Source organism: Rutilus rutilus (genome assembly GCF_951802725.1).
Source record: "Rutilus rutilus genome assembly, chromosome: 11".
In the NCBI taxonomy this organism is placed as follows: Eukaryota; Metazoa; Chordata; class Actinopteri; order Cypriniformes; family Leuciscidae; genus Rutilus; species Rutilus rutilus.
The window spans coordinates 6,277,769-6,301,137 of record NC_140216.1 but is presented as its reverse complement, the minus strand read 5'-3'; the positions used below and the strand labels follow the sequence as shown (position 1 = coordinate 6,301,137).

General features: G+C 38.4%; 1 protein-coding gene across 1 annotated transcript; it reads right to left on the bottom strand.

Annotated features, from left to right (window-relative positions):
* Positions 1-2,116: 2,116 nt before the first annotated feature.
* smap2 (small ArfGAP2) lies at positions 2,117-22,707 on the bottom strand. Its single transcript, XM_084423418.1, has 10 exons — positions 22,095-22,707; positions 7,807-7,940; positions 7,615-7,700; positions 7,435-7,513; positions 7,294-7,353; positions 5,968-6,043; positions 5,768-5,889; positions 5,478-5,649; positions 5,081-5,370; positions 2,117-2,954 (listed from the first exon to the last, which is right to left on the bottom strand). The coding sequence occupies exons 1-10, from the start codon at positions 22,195-22,197 to the stop codon at positions 2,829-2,831; spliced, it is 1,248 nt and encodes a 415-aa protein (XP_084279544.1). The 5' UTR covers positions 22,198-22,707; the 3' UTR covers positions 2,117-2,828.
* Between the last annotated feature and the right edge of the window lie 662 nt (positions 22,708-23,369).

Genomic DNA, 23,369 nt, shown 5'->3' with positions numbered 1-23,369 from the left:
TGAAAACACTACTGTACATCACTGATTGGCCAATAGAGAGCAGTGATGTGCAAAACCACAATGACACTGTCATTTCAGACCACATACTCACCAAGGTATTCAAAGCACAAGTAATAATATTAGCAAACAATTCTTTACATTCAGGGCTACAACGAAAAACCAAATATTTTCAAAAGCAGAGAAGTCTAACACAATGGACTCCTTTAGAAATCTAATACTGAGAGAAAAAAAATCCATTTCCTAGGCAGAACATTTTCAGTCTCTATGGCTATGAAAGATAAAAAAACATAATCTGAAAATAAACACAAAAGCACAGATGCGTTTAATGCATGTACAACTGCTTAACCCTGAATAAAAAAAATGTAATAAAACAAAACACCTTAAACCAGCTTAAGATGGTTTTCTGGTCTCGTTCAATGTGTTCTAGCTTGTTTTAGATGGTCTTGTTGGTATTCTAGCCGGGCCAACTTGATGTTGGCTAGTAGGTCTCCCAGCCAGACCACCTGCCAAGTGCCTAAAACCTGTATGAAACCAGACCAGCAAACCAGCTTAGGTTGTTTATTCACCAAGGAAGTCGTTGTTTTAAAGGGGTCCTAGTTATCAAGAGTGAACCTCATCACATTGGTTACTTAAAAAGTAGATGTAAGGTTCAAACAAACAGCGAGCAGTCAATAAAACCCCAAGCTGACTGCTCTGAATGAACTTCACACAGTGGTCATGGCAAATTCTGCTCTTCGGGCAGCAGTCAGAGTGAAACATTCATTTGGTCTCGGTCCAAACTGCAGCCTGAGTGTCCCAAAATGTCGTTCTCTCAGACAGCGGTGACCCTGCACTCAGTAATGAGGGAAAAAAGCAGTGTACAATACAATCAATGGCGCAATTAAACTCTTGAGGTCAAACCGCAATGCTCTGAAACGATGCACGGCAGCATGGATCCATCTAGAACTTGTCATTCCTAATATCTGTGCAGACTACTGAGCATGAATAAATCTTTGGCTGAATGTAAATGTCCTGCTATGAGATGGATGTGAGAACCCTTTCATCCTCCCAAGCCTTTTTTTTTTTTTCTCCTGAGTTGAGAGCGAGCGAGACAGAAAGCAAAGTCAAAGTGGCTTAACTGTACCCTGTGCGTTAGAAAGACGACAATACAAGAGTATCATTCGTAGGTTTGCAGAACCTGATAGCAGAGACATAAAACTGACATTTTCCTCAGTAGTAAAGTCTAAGACCCTTACAAACAAAAATGGCGACTAAAATGGCTTCTAAACCTAAATTGAAACTAAACGAGAGGTCACATTAACTACATTTTTGCCAATTTTCACGAGCAAAAATGGTCCAATGCAGGTTTCTGTTGGTAAACGTGGCGTATTCACACGTCCAACTGGAATCTGTTGCGAAATCTGCATGGGGAAAACTTTTGCCCTCACAAAGTCTCAGATCAATTGAATTCCTATTGAATTGACTGGATTTTGCCTGCAGAACAATGGTAAATATGACTGCAACTTAACACTGATAACATATGGTGAACGTGATTTCACCAAGTACAACATGTTCCTGGATCAACATCTTTGTTAATCCTGGAGCAACATTCCAATCAACCAATCAGATTTGTGGGACAAGTTTACAGTTTATGTCGAGTTTAATCTTGCAACCAGGGTTAGGTGCTTCTACATCAGTGTTATTCACCTATCACTTCCTTCTGATTTTAGGGATTAGTTAAGGGTAGGGTTAAGATTAGTGGTAGGAATAGCCTAGGATTAGGATATGTAAGTGTGTTCACACTTGGCATGTTTGTTTCGATTAAATCGAACCCTGGTGTGATTGCTCTGTTGAAGGCTAGAATCCGAACCCTGGTGCGCACCAAAGAAGCGGACCGAGCCTAATGTTTTCAGCTTCCAAACAAACTCTGGTGCAGTTCAACTGAAATATGAATGAACGCGGACCAAAGACATGTAAACTAACCAAAAACTGGACGTGATGTCACAAGATATGACCCTAAAAAGGTCAGAATGCTCAAGCATAGCTGTATTTTCTCGTCTTAGTTGCAATGTTGCCCATCACAGTTCGTTGTGTGTGTGTCAGGGAGGGATTCCTGCCCCTGTTTTGACTCCTTTACACATTTTATAAGCTCTTCACGAGTTGTCAGCTTCATCATATAGCATCATATGTACATACGTATGCATTTAGCCCAGCACACAGCATTGTTTTGGAAGTTATATAAAATATGCGCCATAAAAGCCGTTTTTTGTTGTTTTGTATCTTTAGGTTTCTGTGTTAAAAATGACCAGTGAACTAAGCGAACCAGGACTAAATGTATTGTTTTCTTCTTTTTTTTGGTCCGGACCAAAGGAACCAAGAGAACGTTCAGAGAACTACAAGTGTGAACACACCCTAAAATTTTCAGACAGGAATGTTGTTCCAGGATCAAGAAAATATGTTGATCCAGGAACATGTCTTACTTGGCAAAATCACGGTGGCCAATAAAAGAGAGAATAGAAAATCAAATCCTCAAGCGGATGTAGCAAAAACGTAATTTAGGAACATCAAAGCTGTGAATCGTGTAACATTCTGAGAGGAGCGTACGCACCAAACCTTGCGAAGGAAACCTCTATTCTCTCACTGAGTATGTGATTGTTTGAAGGCAAGCATGAAAATCTGGCTCTGAGAATGAGGGAGGTAGAGACTTTGCTTCGATTGCGATCATCGTATCGACTCCCCAACGTGTTTGCTCCTACAATCTGTTCTCCTTCTTCTGTCATTCAGTCGTGGCGCCAACCCAGCCCACCCAATTCAGACACACTGTCCCACTCTCTCTCTTTATGGCGTCATCACTTCCACACGTGTGACCCAAGCATTTGATTTGAACCGGGAGCAGCCGCCCCGCCCATGGACTGACCGTATCCCATCACGTTATTGGCACTGTAGAAATTCACTCCTGCCATGTGTTGAGTCATCTGTGAGAGAGACAGCAGAAACGGTTATTACAGGCAATTAAACGAAAGTAACGATGACACTTACATTTGTTGATTTCATTTGTTCTCCCTCATGTCGTTCCAAACCTGTGGGCTTTTTTTTTTTCAGTGGAAGACAAAAGGAGAAACTTTATACTGGTTATTTTTGTCAATACAGTTGCAATAAATGGGGACTAAAGCTTTCATGCTTCAAAAACACTGCAAAAAAGTATGTGCATCTTCAGAAGCCACACGACAACTTTGTGTGAGGAATAGATGACATTTAAGTCATTGATGACTGAAATCTTGACATCCACCCGAGATCTCTTTGGCACATTCATGATAGAAGAACACTGCTGTTTAAAGGTTCAGGGTTCCCACTCTTTTTCAGCAATCATTTTCCAGGACATTTTTAGTTTTACAATATCAATATATAATATAATAAACTTTAGTTAGTGTGTAAAGTTGCTGTTTGTGCGTAAAAAAAAGATCGCTAAGACGCACTAAGCGCTGCCAATCACAGCACATTTCATATTTTGGAAGGAGGGGCTTCATCAAAACCGGGACTAAACAACCCGTTCGGGGACAGGCTGGGGTGGGGGGAGCTGTAATGATGTAAAATATGTGAAAAATAATGTGTTTTTGAAGATTCAAGCATAAAATCATATTACAGTACATCCCAAAAACAAAATCAAGACTTTGTAAAAGGGCATAGTAGGACCCCTTTAAAAGATGTACAGTTTATGTCCATGACTTAACTATAATATCACTTTTTAATATGAGCTCTTAATTATACATTATGATAAATGTTTCTTGTTACCAGTGTTTATCATAATAAAAAATATTGGAACATTTAAAAATTCTAATATTAGTTAAAGTCAAAGTCAATGAACAACAAAGAAACCAATAAAATGTAATAGAACAAGTGGCAGGTCTGTTAGTTTGCAGTAGTCTGTCATAAATTTTCCAGGTTTTCAAAGTTTTCCAGAATGTGTGGGAACCCTGAAAGTCTGGGGAATGACAGCAAGATTTTATAAATTATTTTAAAAGAAGTCTCCTATGCTCACCAAATCTGCATTTATTTGATCAGAAATAGAGTAAAAATATCTGTGAAATTGTGAAATATCATCACAATTTAAAATATTAATATTAATTTTTCTATTAAAATATATATTTTAAAATGTATTCCTGTGATGTTAAAGATTTAGATGTAGAATTTTCAGCATCATTACTCCAGTCTTCAGTGTCACAAGTCATGATCCTTCAGAAATCATTCTAATATGCTGATTTGCTGCACAAGAAACATTTCTTATTATTATTAATGTTGATTATACATTATACATTTTATTCAGAATTCTTTGATGAATAGAAAGTAAAAAACAACAAAAAACATTCATTTTAAATAGAAATCTTTTGTAACATTATAAATGTCTTTACTGTCACGTTTGATCTCTTTAAGGCATCCTTGCTGAATAAAAGTATTCATTTATTTTGAAAAAGGCAGTGTTGCTATATCCGATTTGTGAATAAATCGTTCTTTTGAGTGAGATCTTGTCAATCAGTCTTTGATCTGCTTCACAAAATTGCTCTCAATGATCCATTCACAAATGTGATTGATCCGGTTTGCAAGTTCAACTCAGTGATCCGGTCCCTGCAGTTACCACTGCTTTGAATGAGGAACATTATCACTGGAAGAACATTATCAGTGAATATTATCAGTTGTGTGTGAGAAACAAACCAAAATGTATCATTTGAAATATGAAGGGTTAAAATATAGCACATGAGTCGTTTGGATTTTTTGAAAGCATGAAAGCTCCAGTCTAATCATGATATCTGAATGGAAAAAACAATCAGTACATTCTTAAAAATACATTATTTTTTGTTCCACAGAAGAAAGCAAGCCATACAGGTTTGGAACATCATCAGGGCGAGTAAATGATGGCAGACTGTTTTTTTGGTTCACTATCTCTTTATTGTGTGTTCTACTGAAGTATCAAACCCAAAACAAACTCAAAAATGGATTGGAGTTGAATGTGCCTAAAATGATGTGGGCTATCGGTGTGAAAATAGCCTAAACTATTTGCTCAGTTTCAAGTCAGCATGGTAATGGTGATTCCAGCGCTTGTTACCTGGCTGATGTTCCACTGCATCTGTTGAGCTCCATATGCCTGCTGAGGAACTGCTGCCATGCTTCCCATCATCCCATTCTGCATTCCTATTACGCCCCCCTGCACCCCTGCCATGTACGGAGGAGCAGCTGGCACTCCGGTCTGCGGCATGACACCTGCCTGTCCCACTATGTTCATCTGTGGAGCCATCATAGGCCCCATCATGCCCTGCTGGGCAGCCAGGGCCTGGTATTGGCCATAGCCTGCAGCAGGGACATAGCCCATCTGTGTTGCTCCCATGTACATGCCAGCTAAAACAGAAACAGATAAACATGCATAAACAGAACAAAGCAACAGAAAAGAGCCATATTTTGAGCAAGTCATTTTAAATTTGCCTTCATCCTGAAACTAATCTCACCATGAGCGGCCATGTTTGTTTGTGGCGCTGTACTGCTGTACAGGGACAAGATTGAGTCCTTTGACATCTTCTTTCCGCTGTCCTCGCTTCTGGTGGGGGGGTCCAGGAACAGGCTGAGGTTTTCGGGCACTGACGCTGCTACCCGTCCAGTGGGCATGGACCCTGAGTTAGGCTACAGTAAAAAAAAAAAAAAAAAAAACCCCACCGCTATTTGGTTTGCCCTCTAAAGATGGATTCAAGATAGTAAAACAAAGTTAGGACTGAAGTGAAAACTCAGTGAACATCTTTACCGTGCTCCTGGCGGAGTTTGAGCTGCTGACGGCAGCAGGCAGAGAGGTGAAGAGGTCAAGGGCGGGACTAATTTCAGTGCTCTGTTTGCCATTGGACACGGGAGCTTGAGGTGCTAGGGCATCTGGAAAAGAGAGTTTCAACATCAAAAGTCTATATTGTGGTCGTACTGATATGTATAATGTGTATTTTAGCACGTTACCTAGCCCTAGTAAGTCATTAACAGACTGTGACTGCTTCTTTGGAGTGTTTTTGAATTGCTGTGGCTCGTCTTTTTTCTGCAAGACAAACAAACATAGTCTTACTCGTGCGTTAATGATAAATCCATTGTGTTCTTTTAAAGGGGTCCTGTTATGCTTTTTTACATTTTCATCTTTATTTAGTGTGTATTGTTGCTGGTTGAACATGAACAAGGTCTGCAAAGTTACAAAGCACAAATGCTGTTGAAACACCTTGATTGCAGTCTTGAGTTTTCTTTTGGGAATATACAAATAATATAGTTAAATAATTCCCGCCCAAGGTATAGGACAAAAAAAGGAGCGAGGTCTGGTTGAGTTGCTATAGTGGTGTGTTGAAACTTGCAGTTATGGCAAGGGGCATTTCCGAAACACGCTCAAAGTACTTGACCAATCACAACACACTGATCCAGCTGACCAATCAGAGCACACTGTGCTTTTTGGAAGAAGGGGCTTCATAGAGACTGTGTTACTGAAAGACTGGGAAGCAAGATGCTGCAATAAAATGTCAAAAATATTGTGTTTTTTGAATAATCAAGCATGAAAACCAATTCTAGTAGACCCAAAAAACTAAATTCAGACTATGGAAAAGACCATAATAGAGCCCCTTTAACAAAGTTGTTTAACTGTCCATCAATTTATGCCAACCCAGAAGGCTCCATCAGGAATTTCTAATGTCTTCATTAAAATGAAAATGTTTTGTCAATGTTTTCAGTTTTTGAGCACAGGTGTTCGATATAAGGTTAGAACAAGACGTAGAGTCTCTTCAAGTAATATTAACCACAGACCCAATTTTACTCGTAAAATCACATTTTAAAAACCATTAGAAATTCCTGAGGGAATGCATGGTTTAAAAATGCTAACTATCTTCTGGGTTTTAGGTCTATAAACTAGTGGTTCTCAACCAGAGGGCCATGACCCACTACTGAGCCTCAGGAAACTTCCAAGGAAACCTCAAGATGAGTATCATCAATAACTGAAAAACTATTGTTTTAACTGAGGAACATACAGTTCTTGAAACTTCTGAAATCACTCAATCACAGGTTTAATTAAATTTATCAATACTTCCTGTTTCCATAAAACATTTTTTTTTTTTTTTTGAAAAGCAGCTTTGTCATAACTATAGCAGTTATATATCATGTATGTATGTTATATTTATACCTATTACCTATTATTTATATATATATTTATATATATATACCAGACCCAGTATCGGGGAGTATTCAAGTAAAAAAGTTTGAGAACCACCGGTTTAAACAGAATAGCTCAATTGGACAAATGTAGAAACCCACCAGCTTCATCTTTTCAAAAACAACAGGAGCCCCTTTCGTTACCGTCTCACTCTTTTCTTTCTGAAAATGGAAAGGAAATTAACTTTATTCTTTTACAAATTTTAAATTTGAATTTTATAATTACAAAATCTTTGGACTTACCCTAAAGGACTGGATGTCAATGCATTTATCCATATATTTCTTCTTATCATATTTGTCACGGATAAAAATCTCAGCAGCTCTGTATCGCGGTGCTTAAGGAAACTTTTAACATGAGAGGAGAATAATCTTAAACATACGTGCACAGTTTTTGCACACACATTCATACGTGCTAAAGGATACTGGTCTGTCTCTGGGCGCTGGAAGCACTCTGGTAAAAAGGCCTCGTATAGTCGCCGAGCTTTGGTGTTCCCCATCTCCTGAACAGACTGAGCACATACAAAACATATGCACAAACACATCTATATCATACAGATCATGATCAGATCAGAAACGATGCCCTTTCTACTGGAGACCTTGATCTAAAAAGCTTACCTGTATCTGCTCATGAGTCCACTGGTCCAGGTTTACAGATTTAACTCGTGATATGTGCACGCCAAGATTCCGATGGATTCCCGCACAGCGGATACAAATGAAGATTCCAAGATTCCAGGATGCCCATCTCGGACCTGATGGGTAAAAAAAATAGACATTAGAGAAATTAGATATTTAATTAGGACCACAGTTTTATCTACCTTTTAGAATATTAAATTATATTAATAATTAATACTGAAATGGCAACATATATATTAAATTAAATATATGTTGCCATTTCAGTATTAATTATTCACTATTAATTACAGTATTAATAATTATTATTTCAGTATTTAATATATATATATATATATATATATATATATATATATATATAAATATTAAGCTTCATTTTATCGACCATGGTGGAAGAGCAATTAATTTCCCAGAATGCTCTAATTTATTCAAAATATTCTATATTATTTAACAGTAAGCTTTTTTTTTTTTTGGAAAGAAATTTATACTTTTATGCAGAAAGAGTGCATTAAATTGATCAAAAATGACTGTAAAGACATTTATAACATAAAAAAAAAAAAAAAAAAAAAACTTTATATAAGTCTTATTTAATTCATTCAAATCTAATAGAAGATGAACTTCTATTCATCAAATATAAAAAAAAGAAAATCCTGAAAAAATGTAATAAACCTAAAATTCTCGGGACAGCAGCATGTGTCCAAATTTTAATCTTAACCGTTCTATTTAATCAGAAACGATCTGTAAACAGGGCTTTAAGTGTAAAATACCGAACTTGTCCTTTACATTTTTTTGATAAAATAAATGCAGCCTCGGTGAGCAGAGCACAAAAACATTCAAAAATCGTATCAACCCCAAACTTTTGTGAATATAGGCTATTTATTGAATAACAATAATCATATTTTTATGTACATAATCAATTATTATTGTAGAAATGGATTGGAATTGTGACGCTAATATTCATTTTTATACAGTTACACAATTACAGATTTCATTATGCTTTACAATGCAGCAAATTCCTCTTCCTGTCATTAAAATTCAACTTCCTGTGGAGTGTGGACAACAGTCAATTCAAATTCCATCTCATGAACTGAAATGGAGCCAATTCTTAAAATCAGAATTCAGCCCAACCCTCCCTGAAGCAATTTAATGAGTCAGTGAAGGAGAGAATGGACAGAAAAACAGAAGGCAGCGAGAGATAGAGAGGGCGCCTGCTGAGGAGTGATATTTACATTCTCTTGCTTGGCATTAGTAAAGAAAATAACAAGCTTCACACACTACAATCACTAATCCAGCTTGGCCAGTCATGTGGACACGCTGGCACAACGCTGATAACACACACCCACCAGCCCCTGCAGCATCTCTACTCTTAAATCACACACACAGGCGCTCAGTCATGATAAAGCCCACACTACCTGCAACAAAGAACCATGCCTGAAGGTGCATATATGTGTAGTTATCACCATTTTTCCCTTTTCCTACTTCAAACACATTATGTAACCGTACTCTGCTGAGACACGAGCAAGCTTCAAAGACAATGCAGAGCATCTGCTCTTTTGAAGCAGTACCAGTTTTTGGCCAGTAGGTGGCAGCACCACATTACGTTATTGCTCTGGTTGCTCTCCTAATGTGATGTCACAGAGGATTGTTGTGGCAACATTTCCTCTTAATTGCTCAGGATTCTCTGGAACAAGTGCACAGCATTCTGGGACGGTCATACCTGCTGTTTACAAAGCGCACCTGCTGTGGTTATATTCATCAGAGTGGATTTAATTTGACACAAATTTGACAGTCTAACCTTGAGCAAGCATCAGATGGCACGCCCACAGGCCGGTCGCTGATGCGTACTGCACACAAAACTGAAAAAAGCACTTTTGAAAATAACAAGTTCCAGATGATGGTGAGGATTGTGAGGAATTAATAATAACTGGATTTGACAAAGTTGCCTTGCATTGGATCTTTGAAAAATAATCACAGAGTTTTGTTTGAAAGACTAAGCAAGTTGGAAAGAGCATTTAACAAATGAATGTCATTAAAAAAACCCATACATTTTATAGTAAATCGCCTATATGAAAAAAAAAATGCAATTCCATTTCCAATTTGATAATAATAAGAAATTGTATTGATCCCTATAATCAGCATATCAGAATGATTTCTGAAGGATCATGTTACACTTAAGACATTTTGCCATTGCAGGAATAAATTACATTTTAAAATGCAGGTGAGCATTATACATTTTGGCAACATACTTTATCCATGAATATTTGTAAAATACTACTAACAACATTGTGTATTTTTATCTACACATTGTCATGGTTATGTTCATGTTGTCATAACTATGTTACACTATGTAGTCATAAGGGATATGAGCTCGATTCGCTCAAAAGAATCGACTCATTAGAGTCATTCATTCAGGAGTCAGACTACACTGGTCATGCTGTATGGTTTTGATTCACTCAAAAGAACATTAGTACCAAGTAAACGTATTCACACAACATAACTGTATATTTTACTGTATTTTACATTTAAGATGTTAAATCTGTGAAATAATTAGTACTTAATACATCTGGACTTCTAGTTGAGCCATATATATATATATATATTTATATATTTTAATTGTGCTATTATTATCTGAGCAATTTCAGATTCACTCACCCCTCAAAAGCACATAAAACAAATGAACTGTGGTCGGGTGCTTTAAATGCCGGTCAGACAATCTTTTCCTGTGTAAGTGGGCGAAAGTAGACCATACTATATTCTGGGAATCAATGGACAGGCTAGACAAGACCATCTAAACGCAGAAAGCCAAAATTCAATCATGAAATCTGAGATCTAATACTTATTCGGCTATAAATGTGTTGATTTGGCCCTTAATGGAGCACCGGGGCTCCGGTTCACGTCTGCACTATGCACACGGTCACATTCGCATCTGAGATCTGGCATGGACTCTAATGTGAGATGGCCCTGTGCCAGAGGAAAGGGATATTCCCGACGGGATGCACGTTGATTCGCTGCAGCTGTATAAAACACAATTTTCATGAGCTCTTCTGTGCCGCAGGCCTCTTTAGATTACCTATTCATCCCCCACCTACAAATATCCCTCCTCTCTCTCTCTCTCTCTCTCTGTTTCCGCATGGCTAAGGGGTAATCAGCTTGCGAGGTATTACTGGAGGACGTCAGCTCAGGCACAGGGAGAGAGAGGGTGTTTGCGTGTGGGATGGAGAACATGTGAGGCTGTAATAAACAGTCATGTGGAGTCAGGCAGGTTTCAGGGTGAATCACAAAAGAGATGCAGAACAGGGCGGAGAGACTCACACATGCTGTTCACACTCATTAACCTGTTCGAGAGAAGCAACAGTAAGAGCCGGAGAAAGGACACATGCCATTGCCAAGCCACCTGTTTATTAGTGGTAGTCTACTTGCTAAGCCAAAAATCACCATGCTCATACTTAGGCATCTGAACCCGGTCGGTGACTCCTGCACTGTTCATGCTACGGACATGATACCTTGAATAGGATGTGTTATTATTATGATTATGCTTATGGTTTTTGACCAGGTAGATAATGAAACAAGGGAAAAACATCCCATTGACACCCTTATCAACTGCGTACCAAAAAGAAATAATAATAATAATAATAATATATATTTTGGGGAAAAACAAACAAGATGGCATGATGGTCCAGGAACAATAAAAGATAGTTTTGGGCCAGTTGACAGAAACATCACTTGCCGTATCAGGCCATTGCTGTGTTGTTGTTGATCACGTACATGTTGTTTTATGCTTTGCAAATAAAAAAGAGGTTTTTAATTTTTGTATTTTTTTTTGGTAGACAACAGTCAAGAGGAATTGAGCATCACAGCTCAATATTTACTCGCACTGACCACCGTAACAACTAAGGATGCACCGATATGTTTTTGGTTGATAACGATAAATCTTTATATTTGAAAGCCGATAACTGATATTGGCCGATAAAGATAAATCTATAACTATATCCTATATGATATATATATATATATATATATATATATATATATATATATAGAGAGAGAGAGAGAGAGAGAGAGAGAGAGAGAGAGTGAGTGTGAGTGAGTGAGTGTGAGTGAGTGTGAGAGAGTGAGAGTGAGAGAGAGAGAGAGAGAGAGAGAGAGAGAGAGAGAGAGAGAGAGAGAGAGAGAGAGAGAGAGAGAGAGATAGATAGATAGATAGATAGATAGATAGATAGATAGATAGATAGATAGATAGATGATACATAAACGTGCTAAAACACGGGCGTACAAAGAATTCACAACATTCTTTTACATTAGTGTTCTCATTATAATATAAATGTAGCTATTTGACACACTTGTTGCAATTCCAAACCATCATGGTGAACAGCGTGCATCTGAAATGTGTCTCAGCTTAAGGAAATAAACCATTATTTATCGTCTTTAATATATTGGCCAAATTTTCTTATCGTGTCAATAACGAACATTAAAAATTAACATATATCGGCCAATACTGATGGTGGCCGATATATCGTGCATCGTAACAACGTTGTATTTTTCTGTTTTGTTCAACAATGTTGTCTAATAACTGGCTAACATAAATTGTATCCCCATATATTTTCTGAAAATACAATAATATAATTCATATTATAAATATATATAATAACATTATTTATACTTGTATATATTTATGAATATAATAATATAATGTTAATGAGTGAAAATATAAAAATATATTATAAATACATATACATTCATACATTACTAATGCAAACTTTGGGGTTGGTAAATTTTTTTGAATGTTTTTCAAAAAAATGTTTGCAACAATGTGAAAGTCACTTCTGATCAATTTAATGCATCCTTGCTGAATAAAAGTATTATTTTCTTTATGAACTGAACCCATGAAACTTTTTAAAGTTAGTGTGTAAAAATGTGTGTAGTGAAAATGTATAATATTGTTCTGGGGCATTGTGGGTAAGCAGAACAAATCTGAGCTACTGGTAGAGAAAAGCCCTGCATTTTTTTTAACACACTCCAGGCAACTGTTGATCTAGGCTATATAAAAGAGTGAACAGCTTTCCCTCCAGCTTGACGGGGAGCCTTGTTTACCGTCTCTGTGGAAATTTACAGGGCTGCAAAGCTGTCGTAATGTTGCTGTTAAAGTTACATTAACACGCTGTGATCTACAATGTGTTCCTCTGACAGACAGCATTCTAGTCTGCCAAAAGAGAGAGGAGAGTGCACCTGAATCAAACAACAAGAAAGACCAACTCAGAAGAGAAACATGGACTTTGGTTGGACCTGCTGTGAGATGATGCGTGCTGAACAAACACAGCCACACACACACACACAAACACAGATGCACACACACTCTTTAAGTACATAGAAACTGAAAAAGTGCAACATGTTTGTTCAGTAGAAGACCTGATTTCAAATTCCTTTCTTAACAGTATCCAAACATACAGAGAAACCTGCTCATGACACCACGTGGATCAACACATCACATGACTTAAGGCAATGTTGCCATCAACGGGCAACCAGCTGAGACACCGGGCCTACGACCGATCTAAAGTATCCAGATAGAAACTTGTTGCCCATTCTCAATGAGAAAGTGCCCAAGCAACATCGCTCGGCTACACTGATCAAAAAAGTTGCCCCGTGTATCACTTTAAGAATCTCAAGCCTTGGATCACGGAGAAAAGCATTGTGGGGGAAATCACATACTGTCTGTGTAGGTACTACATACTTTGTGACCATTAAAAAAGTATGTTCTATATAGTATGAATGAATGAAATTACTACATCAGCCATGTTATTATTGTCACATGACCTATCAGTTGCGTTTCTTCACTGCCATGCATTAATCCTCTCAGTGGCCTCATGGGATAGTAAAGTGTCCATTGAACGCACACTTCAGAATCTGGCCGGAAGTAGTAGGTCATCTTTTTTTCGAATATGTATTCGGATACTACTTTGTTGGAGTACTGCTCTCTGCATACTATATAGTGGGAAGTGTTCGATTTCGGACGAAGCGTTGGCTTCTCCAACTAGGATGAGGGATTGTTGGCCTGCCAGGCTCCCAGTTTTTTTTCTTTTTCTGGACGCTACAGGGCTTCTCTCACCCCAAAATATCCAGAGGACATGAAATGACTCTGGCACCCCTCAAAGCAGATGGACTTTTTGGTTTATTCAGGATTGAAATTCATAAAGACAGGCCTTGTATTTAATTATGCAGACATGAACTCTCAGTGTGTCACGCCATTATCACGTGTCTGTGAGCGGTATTAGGACCACAGTTTGACTTTCATGCTAATCTCCAAAGTCGACAGGACACCAGGAGGACCGGGATGGTTTTAGCTCTGTTTGGTAGACTGACTTTAGCTGATCTTTAGTAGCCTTTAAAATCGAGTTTTAATTCGCATGCTGTAAGACAGCCGTTTTGCTGCTGTGCCAAAGTAGTGCCCACATGGGTCAGGCCCTTGGAATGTGTAACATTCAAATTTCCAGACATTACAATAGTGTTTCATAAACGGTGAAAAACAATGTGAACCAAAATGGCCTAGTTTTGTTTCTAATTCACTCTAAAGTAGTCTGTACCAAATAACCAAATGCAACAAGTCAACAACAAACCAACAAGTCACAAATAAAATTCTGAATCAAATATCCGATTTGAATGGCAATTAAAAATGAGGAAAGGAAATTAGAAAGAATTGCAGAAATACTGTAGATAACTTAGTATGGAATATCCTTCCCCTTAGTTTTCTTGAAATGTTTAAGCCGTGTGGGTCTTGCAGACAGCTTTTTACAGAAAGAAGAGTCAGTGTTGTTCCACTCAATGGACAGTTGATAAAAAAGTTAAAAAAGTTTAATGTGAGACCAAATATTCACTATAGGGGTCAAATTGTCTTTCATTTGTGGGAAGCAAGCCATTCTGCAGTATTCTCCTCCACTCCAAAGCATTACATGTCTTTTTACAGTGAAGTATCTCACCAAAACCAGCAGCTAAAAAGGCTCCCCACACAATGATCCTCTTCCTCATGCTTCACTGTCTAGTAGAGATGCATTTATTATTATATTTCTCAGCAGATTTTCAAAGACACCGCTCTGGAGCATTACCATGCAACTCATGTTTCATTGTGATTCATCACTCCACACACGACTCCCATATTCAGCCAAAACAATAATTCTGTCTTTGATCTTTTTCTGAGACAGCAATGGCTTAGGCTAAGTAGTGCACTTGCTTAACTTTTGCTAATTTCCAGACCAATATTTTGTGGTTAAGACAATTAAAAGCGAAATGTTAAGCCATTTTTTGGCTTGGTCCATTTTTTTTTTGACCAGTACATCATTATAAAACAGCATCTAAATTGAGTGAAGCGCATCATGTGGCAGCCATGTGAATAAAATCCTTTCATTCATTCCTTAACTAGGCTAAATGTTCTAGAAATAACTACTGGATAAAACAAACAACGATTATAAAGGGAGAGAGCTATGCTTCCAGCACAAGACCATGTACAGCTTAGACAGTATCTGATACAGCCAATTTAAAATCATCAGAACCCACACAGGAGGGTCTTTGTAAATATATTCAACTGGTGTGTTTGTATTTATTTCTATGATTTTGTTTATTACACTCGTTAGACACCATTACAACCATTATTCACCCTTTTTCATTCACACAGACTATTGGCCAGTTTCACAAACAAGGTTTAAGCTAGTCCCAAACTAAAATGCATTTTTGAGCTGTCTGAACTGAAAGCAACTTGCACTGACATAACTTAAAATATGTCAGTGCTGTTGTTTTGTCTCAAGATGCACATCAGTAATGTTTTTTCTAAGGCACTTTTATAAAAACTACTTAAAAGCCCTATTTGAATTTAGACCTAATCCTGGTTTAATCTAAGCCTTGTTTGTGAAACCGGGCCTATATCTATATCCTCAATTTATCCAGAATCGTGCAGCTCTAGTGGTACGTTATTGTCAAATGCGATAGAGCATTAACCTTTTGGCGCCGCTCACCGGACACTTATTTTCCGAACTGCCACAATATGTACAACAAGCAACGCGTGTTATAATGAACGCATTTTTAGCGACATTCACTGGACATTACACTTTGAAAGTGTCACAAAACCTGCAAGAAGCAACGTCGTATTTTGTAGAAATGCCGCCACTCACACGTTTTTCCAATGAGCCTGGGTTGGAACAGAAGTACATTGGCTCCTCGGTGAGAGGCCGAGAAGGTCTATAAGGGACTAGGGTTGGGTACCGAAACCCAGTTCCAATAGGGAACCGGTTCCGACGTAAACGGTAGTAACGAGACCGAATAAGAACGAAACTTTCGGTGCCTGGTGCCTGACTTTTTTTTACCGCCCCCTATAAAACATCTCACGGCACGAATGTTCCAATAATAAAACATCTCCAGTTAACCAGCAGAGCATTCATTTCGTTCGTTTGTTAAATAAGGCTACGTTTACACGGAAACGATCTGAAGAGAAAACCCAAAAGTGATCACTTTTTATTCTGCGTTTAGACGAGCGTTATGGAGGGGAAATATAAGTGCATATGGTGACGCAAAAGTGTGTGAAATTCAATGTAGTATGCACTCCAGGCAGCTAGGTGGCAATGTGAAGCACTGATCGGTGCCTTCACTGTCTAGCAGACTTTGCGTTTTTACCGTTTAGACGGAAACGCGACGGTGGAGCGTTTTTAAGATTTCCACTCTGGAGGGTGGTTTCACTTTTTTGCGTTTTTAAGCCCCCAAATGCTGTCGCCGTCTAAACGAAAGGCACTTCTGATAAAATATTTTTACGTTTTCACCCGCGAGCGTTCTCGTGTAAACAGGGCCTAAGAGACGATCTAGCGCTGAAATGTGTTTTTTAAATCAAGTGATCAAAGTGCTCGTTGCCGCTGCGATCAGTGGCGCTGATACAGTGTTTTCTTTTTTGGCTCGCTCACACGAATAGAGAGTCTCCGCAACGTATTGAAGCGCGCGTTCGAGTGAAGACAGTGTGTCTTCACTCGAACGCGCGCTTCAATACGTTGCGGAGACTCTCTATTCATTCCGGTGAAATCACAAAATTTAATGCACAAAAACGTGTCCCTGCTTGATATATAACCACTGATGAGCATAATCGGTTAAAAAAAAAAAAAAAAAAAAAAAAAAAACCTGTACGAATGCGGATTAGAACCCAAAACCTCTGACACGCTTGACGAAAGTTCAAGTTCAGCTGCCAGTGTCGTGGTGGACATGGTAAGTCTAGTATTTTAATGCCAACTGCAAATCTTGCATATCAAGTATGAACTATATCAAGTATATTTATTTATATGAGGCTATACTGTGTGTGTTAAATATTTCTGCTCAGTGTCAGATATTTCTCTGTTTTAAAGTAAAAGTCATAATATGAGAAGACAAAAGCCTATTATTAGCCTATTAAACAGCGCAATTTTTCATTTAATCAGAAATCAGAAAATCTTTAAAGATTTAAGTTAATATTGTGTCCAGTTTGGACACACACACCCACACACACACACACACAGGTATTATTTTTTTGATAAAGTGTGTGTGGTTTCGTTTTCTTAAGTACCGGTTCAAGAACCGTTTAAGCACCGGAGCCATTTAAAAAAATACCGAGTAGGTACTGGTATCGGATAAAACCCAACCAATACCCAACCCTATAAGGGACAGTCATCGTGTCCTCCTGCATCACATCCTCAATCCACTCCAACCTCAGCCTCCACGGTGATATCTCCATGACAACCGCAGAACAAGAGAATGCAAATGAGCCTCATATACCAAGGTGTTCTGGGAGAAAAGGTCACATGTAAAACCAATTCCGTTCTCTGATTTCCATTTCCAACACAACCTGTCCCTCACATACAATCAACCTGCAACTAATAGACAAAAAAAAAAGAAAAAAAAAGTGTGAGCATTATGAGCAACGACAGACATAAAGATAAGAAATAGCCCTTTAATGCGGCATGCACAGTTCCAGCAGCTTAATGAATGGATTGTTAAAAGACAAGCACCAGTTGAACTCCAGAGATTATTATAGCTCCTTGTATTACTCGCATGATTGCAGCTCAATACTGCAGCCCAAGACTACTGAAAGTGAGCTTCAACCAAAACAGGAAGAAACAGGTAGTTACCATCTTGCAAAGTTGCTAAGGTGACACGCTTAAAGGAAACCATCAAAGGAAATCTATTCTTTGCTAAAATTGTTTCTAGATGAGTATTTGTGGCTTCCTATCTGGGCCTATTTCTGTATGTGCGTACAGTTGTCTATCTCTAAAGTCTGATCAATTCATTTATCAAACACATTCAACCTGGAGCCAAAATGATCACTCAACAAAAGCCAATTAAGAGCTGTAACTTGAAATTACAAAATTACATTTCCAACAACTTTTACCTCAGTGCACTGAAAAGCCTTATAAGTTGACAGTACTCAATTGATTTAGTAAACTCTTTCCTGTCTGACTTTCAATGGAGGGACAGAAAGCTCTCAGATTTCATCAAAAAGATCTTCATTTGTGTTACGAAGATGAATGAAAGTCTTATGGGTTTGGAACGACATGAGGATGAGTAATTAATGACAGAATTTTCATTTTTGGGTGAACTGTCGCTTTAAGTACACTTACTGAACTGAAATAAAACTGAACAACAGTATATTAAATGTCTTTATTTACATGTTAATTTCACCGTATAGGCTAATGAAATGTTAATGGTCACAATGTTGACTCTAATTTTCCAAACTTTTGACTGGTGGTGCGTGTGGAACAGTTCTCGCACTAAGCTACAAATCATTAGGAACTAGGCTAGATTACAAGGTGCAGTTTCACTGATACCCCTTTTCCACCAAGGCAGTGCTGGTGCCGGTTCGGAGCCGGTGCCTACTCGCGAACCAGTTCTTTGTGTTTCGACAGCCAAAGAACCGGTTCTCGGCCAGGAAAATTGGTTCCAAAGCGGCACCAACTCTTTGCTGGACTAGAACCGTTCTTTTACCACGTCATGCTTTCGTCGGGGGCTGGGGGCGGGGTTATTGTCGAACTTCTTCTCGAACGTAACCTCCGTCTATAATAATCCAGACGAGCAGCACAAATGTGTTCTAAACATCTTCTTCTGACCCCAATATAGGATCGCAAAGCCAGGAGAAACATTTGCAGAAAGACGATGTAGTCCGCCATTGTAATTGTTATGCTTGAAGTCGGCGAAAGCTAAGACGTATGGCAACGTACACAGTGACGTAACGACATCGTTCGCTGGGCTCTCTAGTCAGTGGAAAAACAAACAGGTTCTGAGAAGGTTCGCAAGTTGAACCAACTTTGAACCAGCACCAGTTTCGAACCAGTTCTTTTTGGGTGGAAAAGGGGTATGAGAGACGCTCATCTCGCTCTTGTATAATACTGCAAGTGATACAATGACTTGCAATGTTTGTCAAACATAACCCAATTGTCATTGACCAAAAATGCATTTAAATAAAAGAAAGGAATGCAAACAACACTGTCATGCCCAATAAGAACTATTTAGAGTCAGTAAAGTTTCTCAATTCATCTGTCACTGGCAGACTGGAACATGTTGGATCCTGGGTTCAAAACACATGTCAGGGCATTACCGATACACAATAACCTGTCTGTCACATGACGCTCTTTAACAATAAGAACACTCTTCCCTATAATGCACAAACAGCCAGAAAGCAAACAATCTCGCATGCTATAGTGGAAGCTGTGTTCTAGCCTGTAAAGAGAAATAGGCTAGTGTTATTTCCACACATAAACTCTTTAGCACAATCTTTGAGCCACCAGCCCTGTTTTCACACACTAGTATCACTAAGGCAAAGTGCTACAGAAATGCAGTAATAAGTTCATAATATAAATACTGTAACCCTTTGTAATGACTAACAAAGGTAGATTTATAGTAGATTTAGTAGAAAAATCTAGAAAAGTAGATTTATCTTACTTACTTACTTACACACAATGTGTCAAATCAGATGCCAGTTGACCATTAAAACACAATTTCTCCCACAGTTTCAACACAAAACACAGTTTGTTGTTGTTGTTGTTTTTTCAGTGAGAGCAAAGTACACATTTATGTGGAAACGGCTCATCATATGAATAATCTAACCTGTTAGCCTTGCTTGACCACTGAGAGCTACCTTATTGTTCTGCAAATAAGTTTAGGCCTTGTCTTGATTATCTGTAAGGATTTCCCCGCTCTGATTTTCACTGCTTGTGGGATCATTCCCTTTTCCAAAACACAAGCTTCTTCTCTTGCATCATGTATTTGTGCAATAGATAGTATGAAAAAGGGAACAAACGTATGTTACACAACCAATTGACACATTCAAAACAAGTAGAGAAGCATTCAGATAGGGCAACTGGAATATGTTTGAGAGAGAACACAAGAAGTTTTGAGTGTCCTCAAGCTCAAGTGCATGAGACAGAGAGGGCCGGGAACAGATTACGTCCGACCAATAGCAGTCGGCCTCTAAGAATAAGGAGAAGGGCAGAACTGTGTCTCTTATGGGCTGGAGGTCAAACAGGGAAGTCAGCCAACATAAAGGGTTTGACAAGCAGAATCACAGACGCAGCACAATTTGCCCAGTGTTTGTGTGCGTGCTGTCATTTGTGCAATGTGTGTAACACAAGTTCATGTGAAATTTAACCACAACAGCAAAGGTATCTTCAGCACCATCTCAAATTGAAAAACAAAATGTCATTATCATTGTTATTTGAACTCTTTATCCAATGGCCAAATCAAATATGGTGATAATTTATAAAAAATAAATAGGCCTAAATAAAATAAACATACAAAGACTAAATTTGTATGGAATATTGCAGTATTTATAATCCGTGCACATCTTTTTTTTTTATTTATTCATGTGCCCTCCTAATTTTTAATCAAAATAACATCATCTGAAGGCAGAACAACCTGTCACTCACATTAGATCACAGCAAGAGAAACCACAACCATCCAATCAAGTTCCTGATGGATAAAATCAAGCCCCGCCCTAATTATATTTTTTGTTCAAGAAGCCGTTTCACTCAGATACAGTATGTCACAATAGGGAAGAAAAGACTATCACAACTTCCTTTTCATGAACACTTTGGCTTGTAAGTGCACTTTTTTATGACCTTCCCTTGCTAACTTCCCTCTGTCTCGTTCACGCAGATACGTCGTCGCTTACGTTGCATGAGTGCCAACTACTGGCGGAACCCTTGCGATATGTTTAAATGGAACACCCTAAGCCCTTGACCACTTGGAATCTGCTATGGGAATTGCTGTTGAGACGTCACAATCATGTTGCATTGTGGTCTATGGATCTGCCTGAAGTGTACATAGACTAGTTTACTCCCTCAGTCAAAATCAAGGGATTGAGGGTCTGTCCAAATGAACTTCCCTTCCCAACTTCCCAAATAAAAGCCCAGTAGTTGACAAAATGAGAGGACAGCAACAGTGACGGCCCAGATCCGGGCCACATCTGGTATATGTGGATTCAACGCATACCAGATGTGGGCCGCATCTGGGCCAACACTATGTTGCTGTCTGGGGCAAATGATAGATCTGCTTTGTTGTTAAAGGATGGCTAAGGAAGTTCGGTTAATTGGTGCAAATCAGTTCTTTTAAACAATTAATTTCAAATAACTAGTTTTAAAACGATTCAGCAGTTATTTTATATCTGGACATCACGTGGTCCTTATTACACTTTTAAACATTTTAATAAGGCCACAAAGACATTCGTGGTTATGATTTTCGCTTAAGTTTTGTTTAAAAAAAAGAAAAGTGTAATTTGCATCCCAATTCAGTCTGTTGCAGCCAATCAAGTCTACAAGAACCTGCATTTATTTTGCATTTACCTTACTGTACACCTAGGGTGACAAGAAAAGTTATTTTAGAAAAGTTAAGAATGTTTCAATGAAAAGCTAAAAGAAATCGTTTCGTATGCTTGTAGTTGTTGATAAATACAATTGAGTCATAATCATGTTTACTATACATTTTGTACAGCCTGAGTTTCTTAAATAGATCGTAAACCTAAACTGGGTCCAATGGTTTCCACGATATTGTGTTGCGAATCATTTTGGAAAACACGCAACTCAGACCGGTTCAACCGATTCACCAAACAGATCCGATTCAAAAGAATGATTCGCTCGCGAATCGGACAACAACACACACCAACCAAACTGATGTAAAACACACAGGGCCTAATCCAAAACACTCAACATCCAATATACTCAATTTCTAACTGCAGAAATGGGAAACCGTAGTAAGAACTGTTCAATATGAAATATGACCCTTACCTTTCGCGTGACAATCAGCGCAAAACTTGTTTTCCTCTGACGCGAGAAGAGATGTGAGAACAGCCTGATAGCGGTCAATGTCTTTGACTGATTTACCCGTCATCTTCAGGAATCAGTATCTCACTGATCGACCTTCTCTGTGATAGTCCAAAGCCGCTGAGAAGATGTTCAGATGTTTGTCCGTTAATGAAACACCGGAAAGCGGATCGCTGACAGAGACAGGCTGCTGCAGATGAAGAGAGAGAAAACACTACAGTACTGCTGGCTTCCGCTAATCTTACCAGGAAGAGGAAAAAGCTGTGAACCACGGATCATACAAAAACACCATATTCCCCTCTGTACATTCGCTGGTCCTTGACTACCAACTTTCCACCCGCAGTATCAGAGACACATCGAGCACGTTCACGCGCTAACAGTCAATGTTACACTTCAGTATTACTCATCTCATGAGTCACCGCTCTGTGTCTGCTGGTGGTCGACAGACGTGCTGTTTAAAACATTCACTATCTAAAAGATATAGACTAAATCCAGCATAAGAGGGACAATTGCGGTCGTGATGTTCGCCGTTCAGGGATGTGAATTACAACCCCTTTGTGTAATTTCTAGAAAATGTGAAATGGCGCCCCCCTGCGGGGAGAGGCAACACTGCGCACATCCGATTGATTAACATCCATTCATGTTCGTATTGTCACACACAGGCAAGATGTTTTAAGGACTATATCTTTGTAACTATAAGGTTTTGAGTCAAAACTACATTCCCCTGTGATTTCCCTAGCAGTGGTTTTGTATTTGTTTTAAACACCTAGTTGGAAATATCAAATTAGTTTAGTAAGTTACAGCCTACTGTGAGCACTAAAACCACATGGGCTACACGCAGGCAAGAATCGACTATGGTAAAGGTAGGCCTATATTTTAGCCAAAAGATTGAAATGTGTTTTCAGTCAGTATTTTTCGTACCAAGGGAAGTTTCCACATGGCAATTACGGCCAAAACCATAGACAGTAAAAGAAAAAAACGTATGTCTATGATATCACATAACGCTGCGGTGGAGAGGTGTTAAGGCTAGGCCGGGCTAGGCCTACTGTATGTTTTTTTTTTTTTTTTTTAACAATCATGAAGGAGTTGTTGTTTAAATATTGTTTTACTGTTAAGATTCTTTTGAAACTGATTATTTAATGGCTGATTCCACTGTCACAACTCATGCCATATCATTTTTGTTAATTGAACTGATTCTGAATAGCCTTTTATACAATTAATATTATTAATATATATATA